At 39.9% G+C, this 18,268-nt stretch overlaps 1 protein-coding gene and 1 long non-coding RNA gene across 5 annotated transcripts in view; one reads left to right on the forward strand and one right to left on the reverse strand.

Annotated features, from left to right (window-relative positions):
• Nucleotides 1-723: 723 nt before the first annotated feature.
• ENPP5 (ectonucleotide pyrophosphatase/phosphodiesterase family member 5) lies at nucleotides 724-10,166 on the reverse strand. 3 transcript variants are annotated; one of them, XM_032140863.2, is made up of 5 exons: nucleotides 9,981-10,163; nucleotides 9,222-9,283; nucleotides 6,609-7,472; nucleotides 4,612-4,788; nucleotides 724-2,089 (listed from the first exon to the last, which is right to left on the reverse strand). In XM_032140863.2, exons 3-5 carry the CDS (start codon nucleotides 7,435-7,437, stop codon nucleotides 1,662-1,664), a joined length of 1,434 nt encoding a protein of 477 aa, XP_031996754.1. In that variant the 5' UTR covers nucleotides 7,438-7,472; nucleotides 9,222-9,283; nucleotides 9,981-10,163; the 3' UTR covers nucleotides 724-1,661. The 3 variants fall into 3 exon arrangements, with proteins under 3 accessions (XP_031996754.1, XP_031996756.1, XP_031996753.1); XM_032140865.2 differs by lacking the exon at nucleotides 9,222-9,283 and having other exon boundaries at nucleotides 10,121-10,166; XM_032140862.2 differs by lacking the exon at nucleotides 9,222-9,283.
• Nucleotides 10,167-10,343: 177 nt separating this feature from the next.
• Nucleotides 10,344-18,268, forward strand: part of LOC116460195 (uncharacterized) — a 101,508-nt gene continuing 93,583 nt past the window's right edge. For both annotated transcript variants that reach the window (XR_004245744.2, XR_004245745.2), the window contains exon 1: nucleotides 10,344-10,479. This is a non-coding gene — a long non-coding RNA (uncharacterized LOC116460195). The remainder of the gene's footprint in view (nucleotides 10,480-18,268) is intronic.

The following is an 18,268-nucleotide window of genomic DNA, read 5'->3' on the forward strand; positions in this document are numbered from 1 at the left end:
CCAATTTTTAGGAAGCACTTAAATTTGGTTAAATTTTTAACTATGTCACTTCAGTTCTTCACATCTAATTTGTCCTTTCTTTCTGGAATAGTTATACAATTTTACCTACTCATTAGCCAACTGGTGCATATATATACATGAAATCACAGTACTATCCATGTGTCTGTAAAGTGCTATTTTCTTCAAGGAAAGCCTTTCTTTTCAGGTCTTCCTCTTTCCTCTAAGAAGCCACATGTAATACCATGCCTCTCCCAAACTTCTTGATTACTTAGAAATCTACAGCACAGCCTTAGGTTGTTGGAATGAAAAAGACTGAGATGACCAGGCAAGTCAAAAGTACTACCTTGGAGGTAGAAGTCTACTTGTGAACTTGGATTCATCTTTGATTCCACTGAGCACCTGGTAGGTGGGTATTCACATATTTCTTGAAACAGGGTTATATCATCTCGGCTCCCATGTTTTGATACCTGTTACCACAAAGAGTTATTTTGCTGCTTTTTCTAGTATGCACACTTTACCACTGTTCTGGGTGTCTTGTAAACATCTCACATGTGGTCCTAATATTTTTTTCCAGGCTCCACACAGTTCTTTTCAAGGATTGGATGGCCAATATTTTACCTAATATGGTTTGTGCTCTTTTGCAACTTTGAATCTTCAAATGCTCAAATCTAAAAGATGCTTGTGCTCTGTTATTACGTGCTACCAGAAAGAAAACAAACACTGTTTTATCCAATTTGATTTTTAATGTAATTAATAGTGATTTAATTTTCAAAGGAGCAAATAATTACAAACAAGAGAAAACATTGCTGAGATGGTGCCTGGTCACTTCTATTCAGGCCATTGCTGAACTATATAGAAAAAAAAGTATATTCATGGTGTCTTCATTATTATGAAAATCACAGTAATATGACTCATCAGGAAATCACAATAATTTTATGACAGAAACAATATATTTAGAATGAATCTGTCAGTATTTGACTCTCTTTTGAGGGAAAAATAAATGAAAACCACGTTCTCTGGAAAGAAATAAGACAAGAAATGCCCACAGTTGCATTCTGCTGTTGGGAATACATCTCCAAAATTCAAGGTTCAAAGGTTATCACATTTAATTTTCAACACTTATCACTTTCTTCTTCTCTCAATTTGTGGAGATAGATTTCTACATTCATTATTCGGGATTATTAGAAATTTCCTTCAGTTTGAACAATGAGTAACAAGTATTCTGTGACATGGGCGCAAAAAGTTGTCATTTTCAATGAAGTTATAAGACATAACTGTCCATAAAGTGCATTTCAAATTAAAGTACCCATCAGGAGAGAAATTTAAAGTGCAATATATAAGGTACTTTACATAGTGCAAAGTTGCTAAATATATACATTATATGTGCCAAGTCCAAATAAAGCAGGATCTTGTCTATCCCTATGCTACAGTGAACAATGGAGACATACTCTCACATCTTTATTCCTTTGCAGGTGTAAGTATTTTGGTCCGTGTGTGTGTGTGTGTGTGTGTGTGTGTGTGTGTGTGTGTGTACCTAAATATGTAACTGCTTAATGGTTTCTGCAAATGTCTGGAACTGGTTTCCCAGAATTTGAAACCTTTAAACACTGACATAATTATGGAATCTCCACTTCAATATGCAAATCCACTTCAAAGTAACATTAGGCTTGTAATAATGGTTGAGCTATTTCAGCATGCATATCTTGTAAGGCAGGTATTTGACTGTGAATTAAATGTTTAATGAAAATTACAAAAAATACAATCACTACAATGCTGCCAAGAGAGATCCCTATGAAATAAGGGTATGACCCCTCTTGGTCATATTCTGCTGGTTTAACACTACCAGGGAGGAGCATAGTACTCTGTGTATAAGGGACCACCCTTGGCATTGCTGAATTGAGCAGATCCTGGACATTCCAGAATGATCCATTGTGTGGCATGGCGGTGATATTGAGGAGGTGGCATAGTAGTGGGTACAAATCTGTGGAGTTCAAGGCTTCTTTTGAGAAATTCTTTCTGAAGGCAGGACCATGGGCTAAAAATATTGGATGCATTTCTGCTAATGCATTATCATAACCGTGGTTGCCTACTGTAAAGAGAAAATATGTGAAAAAGTTAGCCAACTATGCATTAAAATGGACATAATTGTTGTATGGTCAAATTCTGAACTTAAATGTACATCTTATCTAGTTTGACTGTAAACATAAAATAATCTTTGATAAACAGTCTCTGCTGTTGTCCACATCACAATTCTCTTCAGGAAATGAAGAGTCAAATGGTTGCGAATCTTTCTTACAGGCCAACAATGGCTTAAGCAGCAGGGGAAGAAGGGTAAAGAACAAAGCAGAGCCAAGTCAGGGAAAAATTAGAGTGTTTTTTTGTTTGTTTTGTTTTGTTTTTGTTTTTGTTTTTTACTGGTGGCAAAGTAATATTCAGCAAATACTTACTGGGTACCTAGTATGTTCCAATTATTGTTCTAAAGATAAAGAGATAAAGGTCCTCTTAGTCTTAATCTGAAGCCAATAAACTCATAGTTACCAATAAAAGGGAAAATACAATACATAAAGAAAAACAAAAGAAACCATAAAAATCAAATTATAGCTGTACTTACAGCTATAATCTACTACTAAAAAACAAAGGTCAGAGTGGAGGAGAGTAGGAAACTCTTGATTTTGGTGGCTCTAATCAGGATCCAACTTAGCATTATGTGCTTTTAGTGTGGCTACAAATAAGGTAAAAACTTGGGGTCTTGTGACATATGTATCAAGTGACATAAAATGGATACAAAATTGATAATGGCTGGATTTCAAAGGCATGTGTGCCTAGCATGGCATCAAGGCACAAGGCAAAGGAGCTACTGCTGATAAGATGGCACCCAAGGAAAACTGACAGGCTTTATCTTAAAAGTGGCAAGGAGAATGACTAGTAAATCCGTCTCTAATACCCATACTTGCTTCAGGGAACTATGCAATAGGAACACTCCCTGCCCCTGTCCCCCTCGAAAAAATCCTGAATCAGTTTTTCTAAAAGTCATAAACTGACCCCTAGTCATTTCAAAGTAATTTGAAATCTACCAGGCAAAATGTATCTAAAGAAGTCATTCTAGATGCCATGATCCTTTTAGGTTTATTTAAGTAAAAATAGCACTGAAGTTATGAATCACTAGTAATTATCTCACAGGGTATTGTGCTAGTCCATTAATTGATAGTCACACTGGGAATATATCATTATATACTTTGTAATTGACTGGATGATTGCTGTGTTCATTTCTATGAGAAGTTGGGACCTAGACTCTCACTCATGGAGGCAAAGATAATTATCTTATATCACACTTCTTACTAGAAATTCAGACTTAAAATTAAGTCATTGTGACTTATGTAAAACCTTTCCTATGAATAGGGACTTTGTTTTGTAGTGGTAGCCCCAATCATAAATACTTGATCAAGTAGATGGTATTTATAATGAATGCCTAAGGGCAATGGTTCTCAAACTTTTGTGTGTTTCACCAGGGTCTCACAGTTTCAAATTCAGTAGGTCTGTGTTGGGCCCAATAATTTGCATTTCTAACAAGCCCTCAGCTGATGTGGATGCTGCTGGGCCAGGGAACACACTTTGAGAACCACTGCTTTGGGGCATTAGGGCTTAACTATTTTGGCTTAGGTATACAGTGGTCAATCTTTAATTAATTATTGAATCATTAAACATAATATAAATTGAGTATTAAGGTTTTCTATCAAAAATAGAGGTGACCAATCTGTTGTGTAACTGCAGTTCAGCAAACCATTTCTAGAGGGCCGTTTGAATTTATATTAACTTTAAAATACAAATCTTGCCAAAGATAGCAGTCCTTTTTTGAGCAAGCCCTCTAACATAAGAGCTACCTGCACAAGACATAAAAATCTGAACATTGGTTTATGGATCATCATCTGTATGTAAAAACTGTTTTTTTTTTTGTTTTTTTTTGTTTGTTTGTTTGTTTTTGAGACAGAGTCTTGCTCTGTCACCCAGGCTGGAGTGCAGTGGCGCGATCTCGGCTCACTGCAAGCTCCACCTCCCAGGTTCACGCCATTCTCTTGCCTCAGCCTCCAGAATAGCTGGGATTACAGGCGCCCGCCACCACGCCCGGATAATTTTTTGTATTTTTTTTAGTAGAGATGGGGTTTCACCGTGTTAGCCAGGATGGTCTCGATCTCCTGACCTCGTGATCCGCCCGCCTCGGCCTCCCAAAGTGCTGGGATTACAGGCGTGAGCCACTGTGCCTGGCCAAAAACTGTTTTAAGAACCAGAAACCATGTGTCTGTATACATCTGCCACTATGAGTCACGAACACACTACAAATGCCATTGTCAGGCATCTGCTTTTCTTTTAATCAATAAACATGATAGAAACCCAATTCTACCTAAAGGGACGTTTTGTATATATCTTTTATATATCAAGGACCAATATCTAAAAAAAGCATTTCTAGATAAGTACTAAAACATTGTAGTTCCTTAACATTCAAGTAACAGAGAATAAAAATATCAATCAATAAACTGCTATATTATGTATTTAAACTGTTTTATTTTAGCAAAAAGTAATGCAGAATGGAAAGAAATACTATAACATACTCACACAGGAAGTCATCTGACTTATTCTGTAAAATGTGCCACCCTTCGTCAGCCACTGCTATGATTGGTTGAATTCGACTGCTGTATTTGTAATGCCACCTTTCTGGAATCTCTTCTTTTTTGTAAACAGTAAGATTAGGATGAGCGTGAGTTAGTGCTTCATAGACTTCATCAAATTTACCTAAAGAGAAGGGAGGAGAGGCACTCAGAACAAAATACCCATAGCTACAATCAACCATGGGCAACAGACTTGCTACGGAGGTGAAAAGCCAGAGAGCTGGACATAAGAAAAAATTCTTTTTCCCCTTGGGGAAAACAATTTTGGGAGGCGAAACTAGGAAATAATCTTCTGTTGTAAGTTCACCTTATAGAATTAAGGAAGGGCATTTTATAGAACCAGAAACCTCTAAAGACTTCGATACACACACGTATTAATTAGTGACACTATGTGAAATGTCTAGGGTCTGGTAGTTGTGAGTGCAGACACAAAGAATCTCCAGACAAGAAAACATGGTGAGGGGTGGGTGAGGGCTGGGAAAGGAGACTGGAGGTGGAAAGTAGTTTGTAAAATAGAAACATCTGAAAACACTGGAGGTGCTGCCAAAGTACTCCCTATAACTACAAATGCAGTTACCCAGGCACTGTCTTTCATCCTCCTCCTGTTTTTCAAATCCATTGCTGAGGTTGCATCCTTACCTTCCACACCGCAACAAGAGGACATCATTCCAATTTTATAAAGGAAATTGAAGGGTTAATGTAATTTTCTCCCCTTCCCTTTCCCCTTCCCTTCCTCCCTCCCTCCCTCCTCTCTCTCTCTCTTTTGCCCCCTTCTCTTCCCTCCTTCTCTCTCTCTTTCCCCCCAACTCTCTCTTTTTCTTTCTTTTTTTCTTTCGACTGTCTCCCTGTCGCCCAAGCTGGAGTGCAGTGATACGATCATAGCTCACTGTAACCTGGAACTCGTGGGCTCAAGCAATCCTTCCACCTCAGCCTGGGACACAGGCATGTGTCACCACACCAGGCTTTTTTTTTTTTTTTTTTAGCAACAGGGTCTTGCTATGTTGCCCAAGTTGGCCTCGAACTCCTGGCCTCAAGTAACCCTACTGCCTCGGTCTCCCAAAGTGCTGAGATTATTGGCATGAGCAACCACTCCTAGCTAATTTTCTTAAACCAGAAAAAAAGTGCTGTTTGCTGAAAACTGTGTGTGTAAAACACACGCATATTTTAACATTTGCTGTTTCATATGATTCTCCTAATTCCCCTCTGAGGGATGGAATTCTCATTTGTGAAATATTATAGCTTTTCAAAATCTGTTCTCTCATTTGATACCTAAGACCAACCCTGCAAAGTGATAAAATATGTCAAAGAGCATGCCTGAGTCATGTTGTCACTCATTTTGTGACCTCAGGATGTTAAACCTTTTGAGGTCATTTACCTGTTGTTTACTTGTCTTTAAAATGAAGACAATACTGAGGTGACAGGTTTGGTATGAGGATTCCAGGAGAGGTTTGTAAAAAGTTTAAGGTATTGTTATTACTTTCCACACTTATAGGAAAATAAACCTCACATTGACCAAAGCTCTTCCTCCTTCTTATCTTCCACAGCTTCCTTGTTAAGCTGGTCCAAATTAGGAATCTATAAAAGGCTTTGGGGCTTTTATGAAATAACTGTACATGTATTCAAGTTTTGTATGTATATTTCCATCTCAATTTTTCTGAGAAGGGAGGCCATAGCTTTCATAATATCCTGCGATTCCAAAATGGTTAAAACCTACTGCCATATATACATAGAGCACATCAATTTCAGTATTCTAGGAAAAAAGAAAAAAAATTAGGCTTTGAGAAAAGAGATTTTGTCTTTTCAGAGTCTGAGGACTAAATCCCAGAATATTACCATGACACAGGCAAAGTCTACTTTAAAGGCGCAGCAACAGAAATCCCTATTCATTTGATCACACTGGGCAAATGCACATCTAGTCTCAGCTCACCATTCAGTCAGCCTTACCTTCTTTTGGCAAGATGGCTGCTACTGGAGATTGATCAATCAGGGTATAGTGGTCTTTATCCACGTACTGGTCAAGTTCTATTAACCTTTCCTCAGAGCACTGCGTCATTCCGTGATCACTTGTGATGATTAGGTTTAGAGTGTTCCACAACTTTGCCTTTTTTAGCATTTGTATGAGATATCCTAACTTGTTGTCAATATCTGAAATGACAGGCCCCATGAGCGGACTGTCAGGTCCCAAATGGTGGCCCATGTCATCAGGGTCTTCCCAATAGAGAAGACCAAGATTTATGGGCTCTTTTGATGTAAACCATTCAATAATTTTGGCAACTCTATCTTCAAATGAAACTGACTCATTGTAAGGCATGTAATGAGTAGGAAAGCGCTTATGTATTTTTACATCTGTTCCGGGCCACATGGCTGCACCACTAGTATGTCCTGCCCTCTGGTTTGTGATCCATATTGGTGTCGCTTCTTCCCAAAACTTGGAATCATAAATATTCATGTGATCCAAGGAGAAAGATTTGTTCCAAATAGGATCAAACATATCATTTGCAACAATCCCATGAGTCTCTGCAAAGAGGCCAGTTACCAAAGTATAATGGTTAGGGTAGGTTTTTGTAATAAAAACATTAGTAACTTGCTTCACGTGAACACCATATTTCATAATATAATGAAAATGGGGCGTTGGAGCTTTATATAAGTAATCCCAACGGAATCCATCAAACGAAACTAGTAGAACCTTTTGCTGGTCTGGTTGGAGAGAAAAGGTGGTTGAAAGACTCAGTGCAGCAAGTATAAAGGACATCAAGAGAAATTTCGAAGCCATTTTCGAAGTACTCAATCAGTTCAGTGTAAGATAATCTGTAGAATAAACATATAGAAATTAATGGCAATAATTTTGTTTTGTATACTTTACCCCAAACTCAGAGTAACAGTGCTTAGCAATCCCAGTTATATCATAAATCACAGCCTGGAAGAATTATGTCACAGAACTCCATATTAGACAAGAGACATGGGGCTAAATGAATAATAAAACTAATAAGTTTAGTTGCATTTAAACAACTTTTTCACTTCTAAGAATTTATCTAAATATCCCTCAAAGGAATTATTTAAGTGAGCTCTTCAACAGCATTTTAAAATATGACATCATTTACATAAAACTTTTTAGAAACATTTTCAGTTTGATCCAGACTTTTGACTTCTGGTCAGAAACTTTTTTATAGTCAAATACCTGTGAACATCCTTAACATTATGGCTAGACCAACTATGGCAACCTAGCAACAATGAAGTATCATTAGCAAATCAAATAATGGTGCATATACATATATATATAATATATATATATGTATATGCACACTTCTATTTTCAACCCCCATGTTTGGTTCATCACAGATAAAAGAAGTATTACTAAAGAGAGAGGAAAATAGATGAATTTGGTTTCTTGAAGTGAAATAACATTTGTAACATCCAGATATATTTATTGAAAAGTGATCTGCATTCATTTATTAATAATCAAATCATAGCCTTCTTTAAACTAAATTAGATTCTAAACTAAATATTAACAAAAATATAATTCTGAAATTTGTTGTTGACTTTCCTACTGTCAAAATTTGTCAAAATTTAATCTTATCATTGATAGGTGTAGTAAAAGCACTTCCCTGGTTTAAAGCTCTTTGAATCAAGGTTGTTGGTCTTTTCCCCTAATCTGTGTATATTTCTAAAATACTTTCATTCTATTGGAGAAAGCTAATAAGACGCTGTATGGATAAACAATCGATATGTAAATTTTGTCAGTTTTCATCAGGCATGCACATCCAGCAGGGATCTTTTGTTCTCTCATTTTTCTACCCATGCCTGCATGAAGGTATTTATAAACCCACCAAAACTTAGATCAAACCACACTTGTACAAATAAATCTCTTGAAACTGGCTTTTGATATCTTCCTAAGCTGAAGACTTTTTTTTTTTTGAGAGGGAGTCTCACTCTGTTGCCCAAGCTGGTGTGCGGTGGCACGATCTCACCTTACTGCAACTTCCGCCTCCCATGTTCAAGCAATTCTCCTGCCTCAGGCTCTCGAGTAGCTGGGACTGCAGGTGCACGCCACCACACCCGGCTAATTTTTGTATTTTCAGTAGAGACAGGGTTTCGCCATATTGGCCAGCCTGGTCTCAAAACTGCTGACCTCAGGTGATTCACCCGCCTCGGCCCCCCAAAGTGCTGGGATTACAGGCATGAGCCACCGCAGCCAGCCTGAAGACATTTTTAAACTTAAAAAATATATCCTGTTTCGCCTTGCTGTATTACAGGTACGGGTAAATAAAAACTACTTGGCATGCTTGCTTTGCTTTCAGAAGTACAAGGTATATGTACATTGTGGGTATTGGCTGAGGGCAATAAGTTCTGTTTTACTGGTTTTAAACTGTGCTTTCACCATACCTAGACATTTCTTAAACTGAAATTGTTTTAGGTATTGGTCTCAAGATGATGGCTCAAATGTTATATTTAAAAACGATTTCTTAGATGGCAATACTCTCTCTGATTCTGGAAGGAACATTAAAAATAGTTGCAGCAGGGAATAGCAAATAGGTTACTGCAAATACATTTACTCACCTATCTGGCTATGGATGGTAGTTGCTCTCTCTGTCCTTTCTCTCCCTAATTTTCTTTCCAACCTTTTTAAAACAAGGAAGGCTAGTATCAACCAAATGTAATTTAAAGCTAAAAGCAGAGAAAATAAACTACATGGAACACCTCATTTTCATCTATCTTAGCAAATTAATTCAGCACATGTGTAAGCAGAAGAAAACTGCTTTCTTGGGACCAACAAAAGTAAGCAAAGATTAAGTGTTGTCTAAAGCTTAGGAATGTTTGGCAAGACGACTGAACATCACGTCCATGACACAGAGCAATAAACAGAGGTGGGGGGTGGGGAATGAAAACAATCAGTTTTTTTTTTTTCTTTTTCGTGCACAAAATGCTGCACAAAACTGTGGAATCCCTGGATCTGGCTCCAAATTTCCTTGAGTACTTTCCAGTTCTTTCTCCCCTCCAACCCTTCCTCCACAAACAGACTTGGAGATCAAGAAGGAAGGGGCACCGATTAAAGGGAAGAGGGAAAGTGCAGAAGGAGTAGGTTTGTGTAGCTGGGGTAGACGTCAAGGGCGGGGGTGTCCATCTTCTCCACCAGGATTCCATCTTAGCCACCCAGAAGGGTCGCGGCGTAGGTTATGTTCCCAGTTCCCAGTCATCCCGCCCACCGAGGCCTGGGCTTCTTAGATGTGCAGTGGCAAGGAGGGGGCGTTGCTTTAGGGACCCAGAGGAGCCGTGTGGGTCCCCGGGAGGGAAGCCACCCACCCCCCCTGGACTCACCCTCGCAGCGATCCGTTCAGTCCGTATTAGTTTGGGGCAACGGGAGGGAGGGTCTGGAGGAGACTCCCTCCGGCGCGCCGCGGGTAACGGCAGGAAGGTGACTGGAGGAAGGGGCGCTCCCGGAACGCGCAGGAGCTCACCTGTGCTCAATTCTGGAGCGGAGCACCTGACCGCGCCGCTTCCCCGCCCCGCCTCCCGGCTTCTATTGGCTGCTGCAGAGATAGTCTCCTCTGCCCGGGTTGCCCCCGAAAGCCAGGCTCCCAGGAGTAGCTGCACGGCCTGTCAATCAGCGGGGTCAGGGGCGGGCGCTGCCTGGGTTTGGCGGGTGGAGGGGGAGGGGGAGGGGACTCCCAGGGGCCGGGACCCAGCTGGGAGGCCGAAGGCTTGGGGTGGCCAGTTGCTTGGTCCCACACAAAACCTTCCGGCAACGTGCCTTTTCCAGGGGACCAGCTATGCTGGAGTCAGTGATGCTGAGAGATTATTGCGTGCTACCCCAAAGGTGGGTGTACTCTAACATTCACTGTTTTTTGTTTCAAAGGGACTTGTAAGTGTCTGACTTCTTAGGTGTTTTTCCGTCCCCTGACCCCCGCCCCCCGCCTTGTCACGAATTGGCGATGGGGCACACCATGGGCTTTGCTCTGAGGAACACCTGCACACCCGAGGATGCCAATGGGACGATGAAGTTTCATTCTTCTTATTAGTGGGTGTTACCTGCTTTATCTCAGAAAGAATTTATTAACCTAGTTAACTCCGCAGCCCCAACGTTTACGGTCCAGGTTTTCGCAATTGACGTCCCTGAGGTATATTTGTGGTATACCTAGCATGGCACCTGAAATTCTGCGAATTAAACCAAGTCAGGTTCAGGATTAGGTTAATTTGCACAGGAGAGAGGCTGAACAGCTACCCTCTCTGGTGGTGGCATCTGAGCTCCAGACTCTGTTTCTACCTTTGTTTGCAAAATAAACATTAGAACTACAAACATCAGGCCTGATTACTCTTTCAGAAAGCCTTCAGTGCTTCTTGTGTGTTAGTGCCCCTATTTTGTCTTTTTCCGTACTGTAGTGGATTATTTTCTTGGTTTTTTTGGGGGGTAATCAATGGCATTTTTAGGCCTGAGGGAGTGTAGGCAGGTACTTAATTTGCCAGTATCATCCCAACTGTCTTTACCATAAATTACAGCAGTGATATCAAACTACCCTGAAAGAATTTGTCCATCTACACAATCCCAGCTAGAATTCTGACCTAATTAGAATTCTAGTTCTATCTTCAGTAGGCAATAATATCAGGTTGATTGTTACAATGTAAGTTTAACATCTAATTGGCTGGTGAAACTGGGAGCATATCTGCAATGGTGGTTTTGGCTCCTGCCTGGAGCTCGGTTCCCTTGTCTGGTGTGCTGGAGCTTTAAAGTGAATAGAGATTTCTGTTGATATTTAATTAAACCATGAAAACATTTTGTTCATAGCTTTTTCTCTGTCTGCTTCTAATACAAGGACAATCTCAACCCCAAACATTGCTACCTCCTAACTGGGTCATCCCATCCCGAAGGGCATCTGGGCACTCTTCCATGGCCTTTTATTCGTGGTAACTTGAGTTTATGGTTTTCAACACGTGGGATGGGGATTAAGAGGGAGTCTGGTTTCTATGTTTAGTGAGACCCAAAGACAATGAAGTTGAACAAGTTGTTCCAATTCCCCAAAGCCCTGTCCTTTGAAATTGCCCAAACTTGGAACAGAGTGGTCCAGACTTATAAGTCCTTGTCCCCCAAAATAGGCCAACTCTGTGCTCTCCCAAAACACTCAAAGGACAATGTATGCTTATCAGAGAGCAGGAGTGGTGAAAATGGGCCTGACTTTTGTTCGGATCACTGAACATTGTTGGACTCTGTTTGGATGACAACCTGCTTTGCTCTGCAAATTTTATGGAAGTCATGATTGTATTCACCAGCTATTCCTGTGAAATAGGCATGGTACAGCTGGTAACCACAGTGCACAACACAGAAAAGTCCTCATAGGAGTGCCAGATTCCTCCCAGAAGTCCATATAATGACAGCTAATGTTCACCTGGTAGGCTTGTTATTACCTTATGTTGTCCATGGGGAGAAAGTCTGGTTTACATAGTATAGAGGAATGAATGTAAAAACATGAGATTCCTGCTCCCACATCTGCACCTGCCCTCCTGTCTTACTGTTGCCTCAGTATCTGCCTATTTGCAGTAGGTTTTCAGAAAGTTTTAGCAACAGAAACCACAACCTGCTATTGACTGTAACTATTCTTTTATTCTCTGTTTTTGAATTAGTGGAATTCTAATTGAATAATAGTGTAACAGAAGAACCAACTTCTTTCTTTCAAAGGTTTTGGGGTTGGGTGGGGAGGGAGATCCCTCTGCCTGCCCAAGGGAAATCTAATACAGGTTGAGAGCTAGATAATTTTCTTCATCGGGGCTAGAAGAGCTTTGTGCTAAAACTGAAATGCGATCTGTTCTTTATGAAACAACCAAAACTGGCTCTACCACAGAAGTCTTGTTTTTCAGAACTAGACTTCATTGTAGGAAAAATAAACACATAATTTTACAATTAAAAATCTTTAAAGGTGCATTTCAGTACATTATACCACAAATGACTAAACTAAAAGAAAGTTCATCTCTTAATCCTTTGTAGAACATTCTGCAAAATGTGGGTCTCACATATTCAGTGGCCATAGATAGGAACCACTGGGATTCTGCTTCTGCACTGCTCTTAATTCACGATAAACAGTGGTCCTCACTAATCTTGACTCATTAGCAGAAGTTCAGTCCAATGGGTGAAATGTTGAATTATAGAATAGTCAAAAACTTAGCCCAAGAATTTTTAGGCATATTAGTAAATCAGGCTTCTAGTGATATGTTTGAACTAATTAGAATGAATTTTATACAAGCAATTATTATGCTTTTATCTTCAGAAAGCTTTATATAAGTCAAATATAAACCTATTTGTATTGTTGTATTCTGCAAATTGTATTCATAGTGTTTTAGTTCTAGGACTGCCTTAACAAATTATCACAAACTGGGTGACTTACGACAAACAGAAATGTATTCTCACATAGTTCTGGAGGCCAGAAGTCTGAAATCAAGATGTATTCAGGGCCACGCTCTCTCTGAGACTCTGAGAAGAATCCTTGCTTGGCCGTAACAGCTGCTGGGGATTCTGGTATTCCTTGGCTTGCTGCAGCATAGCTCCAATCTCTGCCTCTACTGTCACAGGATGCTCTCCTCTGTGTGTCCCTGTGTCACGTGGCCTTCTTATAAGGACACCAGTCATTGGGATTAAGGCCCTCTTCAGCCCAGTATGGCTTCATTTAAATTTAATTACATATGCAAAGATCCTACTTCCAAATAAGGTCACATTCTGCGGTTCCAGGTGAATGTGTATTTCGGAAGGACACTTATTCAACCCAGTACATATAGCTAGCAGAAAGTTTAATTTTATGGCCCAGCCTAGATTGAAAGTTCATGGATTACTAATAAAATGGCTCAAATCAAGGAAACTGACAACATCTGATACTGACAAGGATTCAGAGCTATAATACATTGCTGGACTATCATACACTGCTGGTGGGAATGGACTTCCACTGTGGAAGTCAGTTTTGAAGTTTCTTATAAAGTTAAATATACACATGACATACAACCTAGGAATCTCATTCCTGGGTATTTATCTAAGAGAAACAAAGAGACGTCCACTGAAAAACTGGTCAACAAATTTTTACAGCAGCTTTATTCATAATCATGTAAAGCTAGAAACCATCCAAGTGTCCCTCAACTAGTGAATAAACAAATTGTAGTGTGTCCATAAATGCAATACTGTTTGGCAATAAGAAGGAATACAGAACTCATGCATGCAACAACATGGATGAATCTCTAAAGCATTTTTCTAGGTGAACGAAGCCAGACACAAATGGCCATACACTGTATGATTCCGTTTACATGATATTCTAGAAAGGGCAAAACAATGGAAATAGAAACCAGATCAGCAGTTGCCAAGGACTAGGGGTGAGGGGAGGGGATTGGCTAGAAAGGGGCACAAAGAATTTTTTTATGTGATAGAATTTTGATTGCTTTTGTAGTCACATCACTAAGTTTGTCAAAATTCAGAGAACTATGTGCCTAAAAATGTTTAATTTTACTGTGTGGAAATTATACCTCAGTAAACAGCAGCAACAATAAATAAACCCTATCCTGTGATAATACCTCACACCTCACCAAAGTTCACGAATTGGTGCTGGTGTTTGACTCTCAGTGGAGAATTGGTGTTTGACTCTCAGTGGCCTTTTCTGTGTGTACGGGTGCATACCAGTTCTTCCTGCAGGATCTGAGTGCTTGCAAGTGCAGGAGCTCCATGGGGCCGGCTCTGCTGGCTGTCGTTCCTTTTGCCTCATGAATGAAGTCAGGAAACTATGAAGTAAAACCAAAACAAAGCTAAACAATTATTTTCTTTTTCTTTTCTTTCTTTCTTTCTTTATATTTTTGAGATAGAGTCTTGCTCTGTCGCCCAGGCTGGAGTGCAGTGGTGTGATCTTGGCTCACTGCAACCTCTGCCTCCCAGATTCAAGCAATTCTCCTGCCTCAACCTCCCGAGTAGCTGGGATTACAGACACACGCCACCACACCAGGCTAAATTTTTATATTTTGCGGATCACAAAGTCAGGAGTTTGAGACCAGCCTGGCCAACATGGTGAAACTCCGTCTCTACTACAAATATTTTCTAGGCTATAACTGAATGTCATTTGTTGAATAACTAACTCAGTGCAGGATGCAGTCATATAGCAGGAGAGATAGTCGTCTTCTGGTATTTGGTTTGAGACCTATTTTGTAAGACATATTGTCAGGAGCCAAATATGAAACTGCACATGTGTTTGTGGTGTACGGGGTGAAAACATTTTGTTAAAACCACATTCTCAGTTCTTTGTAAAGCACATAACACCCCTTAGATGCCTGAACATACTTAGTTTAACATCACTATTTAAAAAATTATTGGCTCCTTATGGGTATTGTAATTCTGTAAATTTACTAGCAGCAGGAGAGGACCTAAAAATATTGTCCTCCATCCAGATCCAAAATACATTTTTCCACTCTAGGTATTTGCGTTTAAAATGTAAATGTAAATATTCTTCGCGACAATTTTGTAGCTTGAGGTTGCACCAAGGAATTCTTTGGTCAGTGTGAATCTTTATGAACAGGCCAAGCAGGCAGCAAGTGCTTTACGCCTTTAAGGTGTTCTTGGCAGGGAAGGGGCGGGGGATGTCATGGGAGAGTTCTCCCTGCCCAATTCCTGGATGGTTGCAATTTCATAACTGGAAATTAATCTCTTAGCCTTAAGGCTTTTCTCTCAGGAGCGATGTCATATGCACCTCTATTAGCTATTTATATACACGTGTGTGACTAAGGTTGTCTGATTCGCTCCAATTTGCAAAATTGGTTGGGGAGAAAAGCCCTTAGAAGAATGCAGGTGGGTATTGTCTTTTAAAGGTTAGTAAATAGAGGGGGCAGCTCTAGAGGAAAGTGAAAACAGAAAAAGGAAGGGGAGCAAACTCCAAGTGGCATCCCTCATAATTTGCTCAAACCTAGTCCTGTTCTTTGCCCATCATTAAGCAGCAGATCACTGTAGGGAAGTATGAAGTCATAGGCAACAGAGGAACCTGGCTTATGAAGGTGCTCTGATTTGACTTTTGTAAAATTTTGAATAGCCTTTCATCTAGAAAATGCATATAATGTATAAAATCCTTGAGAGCTTTGCTATTCTTCTAGTCACTTTCATCCTTACTCCTCCACACCTGTTGTTGCCTGTTGTCTGATTCCACAAAGGACTCCATCCTCCCACACCTTGCTTGGGCAATCTCCTGGCCTATATACTTCTCTGCTTTCTAATGAGAACCATATTTTGTAGGAAAATCCATTCAGTGTGAATGGATTTATGCTGCTCTACTCATCTATTCTTGCTGAGACATACTACATGTTGAGGTTCTTTGGCCAGAGTTAGCTGTTCTAGTCATGGTGATGGGGCTGTTTTAAAATAACAGGCTGATTTAACCTGTTATTTTATTTTATTTTATTTTTGAGATGGAGTCTCCCTCTGTTGCCCAGGCTGGAGTGCAGAAGCAAGATCTCGGCTCACTGCAACCTCTGCCTCCCAGGTTCAAGCGATTCTCCTGCCTCAGCCTCCCGAGTAGATGGGATTTTAACCTGTTATTTTTTAAAAAAACAAAACAGGTTTATTCGTGATTTGCTTAACATAAAATGAAATGTGATTCATTTAATATAAATTTATCGATTTGAATTATACAATTCAGGGTTAACTGGCATTTTAAGGCCTCATTGGTCTGTTTAAACCAAGTGATGTAACTGAGAATGATCATCTGTGGAATCACTGAAATGTTCATTTATTCACAGGGTAATCATTGAGTCACGATTCTATTTTGCACTCATATTGTGCTTGCTAGTTTTTGAAATCCATTTTGAAGATGATCAACAGCATTACTGAGCTCATTTCTCATGGCCACACACTATGCTCAGTGAGAATTGGTGGCTTAACCAAAGCCGAATATCTAAACATTGAAACAAGGGAAAAATAGAGTAAGTTCTACAAGAGAGGAACAAACAAAAGTGATATATAAGTGCATGGGACAGAGAAATTAGCTCTGACTGAAGAAGACATGGGTATTCCACCACAGAGGTAGGAATGGAGAGTCTGGTGTTGAAGCAGAGCCTTGGAAGATGGTGGGATTTCAACAAAGCAGGTGAAACAGAGAAGACTGTAAGAACATGCACCTGGTGAGAGGGCCCAGGCATGCTTGTGGAGGGCCTAGAAAAACTGGGTTAGGAATTTGGGGTCAGTCCTGTGGGCAGTGGGGGGGCAGTTGAAGGTTCTTGAGGAGGGGCATGTCATGACCAGAGCCATGAAGATAATTTCTGAATCACAAGTGGTGCGAGGTGGCACAGTAGTTTAGCACCTTGACATTTATTTAATATCAATGTGTAATTGATATTGAAATTAATGTTGCTTCTTTGACTATGTCCTTTGGCAGGAACTACCAGTTGTCATACCATATCCAGGCTAACCCATTCTTATGACCTTTCTACTGAAAAATGTAAAGTACTTTGGCTTTTCTTTTTTTCATTTGCTATTTTTTTTATTATTATTATACTTTAGGTTTTAGGGTACATGTGCACAATGTGCAGGTCTGTTACATATGTATCCATGTACCATGTTGGTGTGCTGCACCCATCAACTCGTCATTTAGCATTAGGTATATCTCCTAATGCTGTCCCTCCCCCCTCCCCCCAACCCACAACAGTCCCCAGAGTGTGATGTTCCCCGTCCTGTGTCCATGAGTTCTCATTGTTCAATTCCGACCTATGAGTGAGAACATGCGGTGTTTGGTTTTTTTGTCCTTGCAATAGTTTACTGAGAATGATGTTTTCCAGTTTCATCCATGTCCCTACAAAGGACATGAACTCATCATTTTTTATGGCTGCATAGTATTCCATGGTGTATATGTGCCACATTTTCTTAATCCAGTTTATTGTTGTTGGACATTTGGGTTTGTTCCAAGTCTTTGCTATTGTGAATAGTGCTGCAATAAACATACGTATGCATGTGTCTTTATAGCAGCATGATTTATAGTCCTTTGGGTATATACCTAGTAATGGGATGGCTGGGTCAAATGGTATTTCTAGTCCTAGATCCCTGAGGCATCGCCACACTGACTTCCACAATGGTTGAACTACTTTACAGTCCCACCAACAATGGAAAAGTGTTCCTATTTCTCCACATCCTCTCCAGCACCTGTTGTTTCCTGACTTTTTAATGATGGCCATTCTAACTGGTGTGAGATGGTATCTCATTGTGGTTTTGATTTGCATTTCTCTGATGGCCAGTGATGATGAGCATTTTTGCATGTGTTTTTTGGCTATATAAATGTCTTCTTTTGAGAAGTGTCTGTTCATGTCCTTTGCCCACTTTTTGATGGGGTTGTTTGTTTTTTTCTTGTAAATTTGTTTGAGTTCATTGTAGATTCTGGATATCAGCCCTTTGTCAGATGAATAGGTTGCAAAAATTTTCTGTAGGTTGCCTGTTCACTCTGCTGGTAGTTTCTTTTGCTGTGCAGAAGCTCTTTAGTTTAATTAGATCCCATTTGTCAATTGTGGCTTTTGTTGCCATTGCTTGTTGTGTTTTAGACATGAAGTCCTTGCCCACGCCTATGTCCTGAATGGTATTGCCTAGGTTTTCTTCTAGGGTTTTTAGGGTTTTAGGT

The sequence above is a fragment of the Hylobates moloch genome, unplaced genomic scaffold (genome assembly GCF_009828535.3).
Source record: "Hylobates moloch isolate HMO894 unplaced genomic scaffold, HMol_V3 SCAFFOLD_20, whole genome shotgun sequence".
Classification (NCBI taxonomy): Eukaryota; Metazoa; Chordata; class Mammalia; order Primates; family Hylobatidae; genus Hylobates; species Hylobates moloch.

What these genes read in the sequence shown, in the direction of transcription:
- ENPP5 (XM_032140865.2), bottom strand. Translation starts at nt 7,437, where the DNA reads ATGGCTTCGAAATTTCTCTTGATGTCCTTTATACTTGCTGCACTGAGT. An exon ending in AGCCATCTTGCCAAAAGAAG is followed by an intron (nt 4,789 to 6,608) that starts GTAAGGCTGACT and finishes CCTTCTCTTTAG; the next exon opens with GTAAATTTGATGAAGTCTAT. An exon ending in TAAGTCAGATGACTTCCTGT is followed by an intron (nt 2,090 to 4,611) that starts GTGAGTATGTTA and finishes TTCTCTTTACAG; the next exon opens with TAGGCAACCACGGTTATGAT.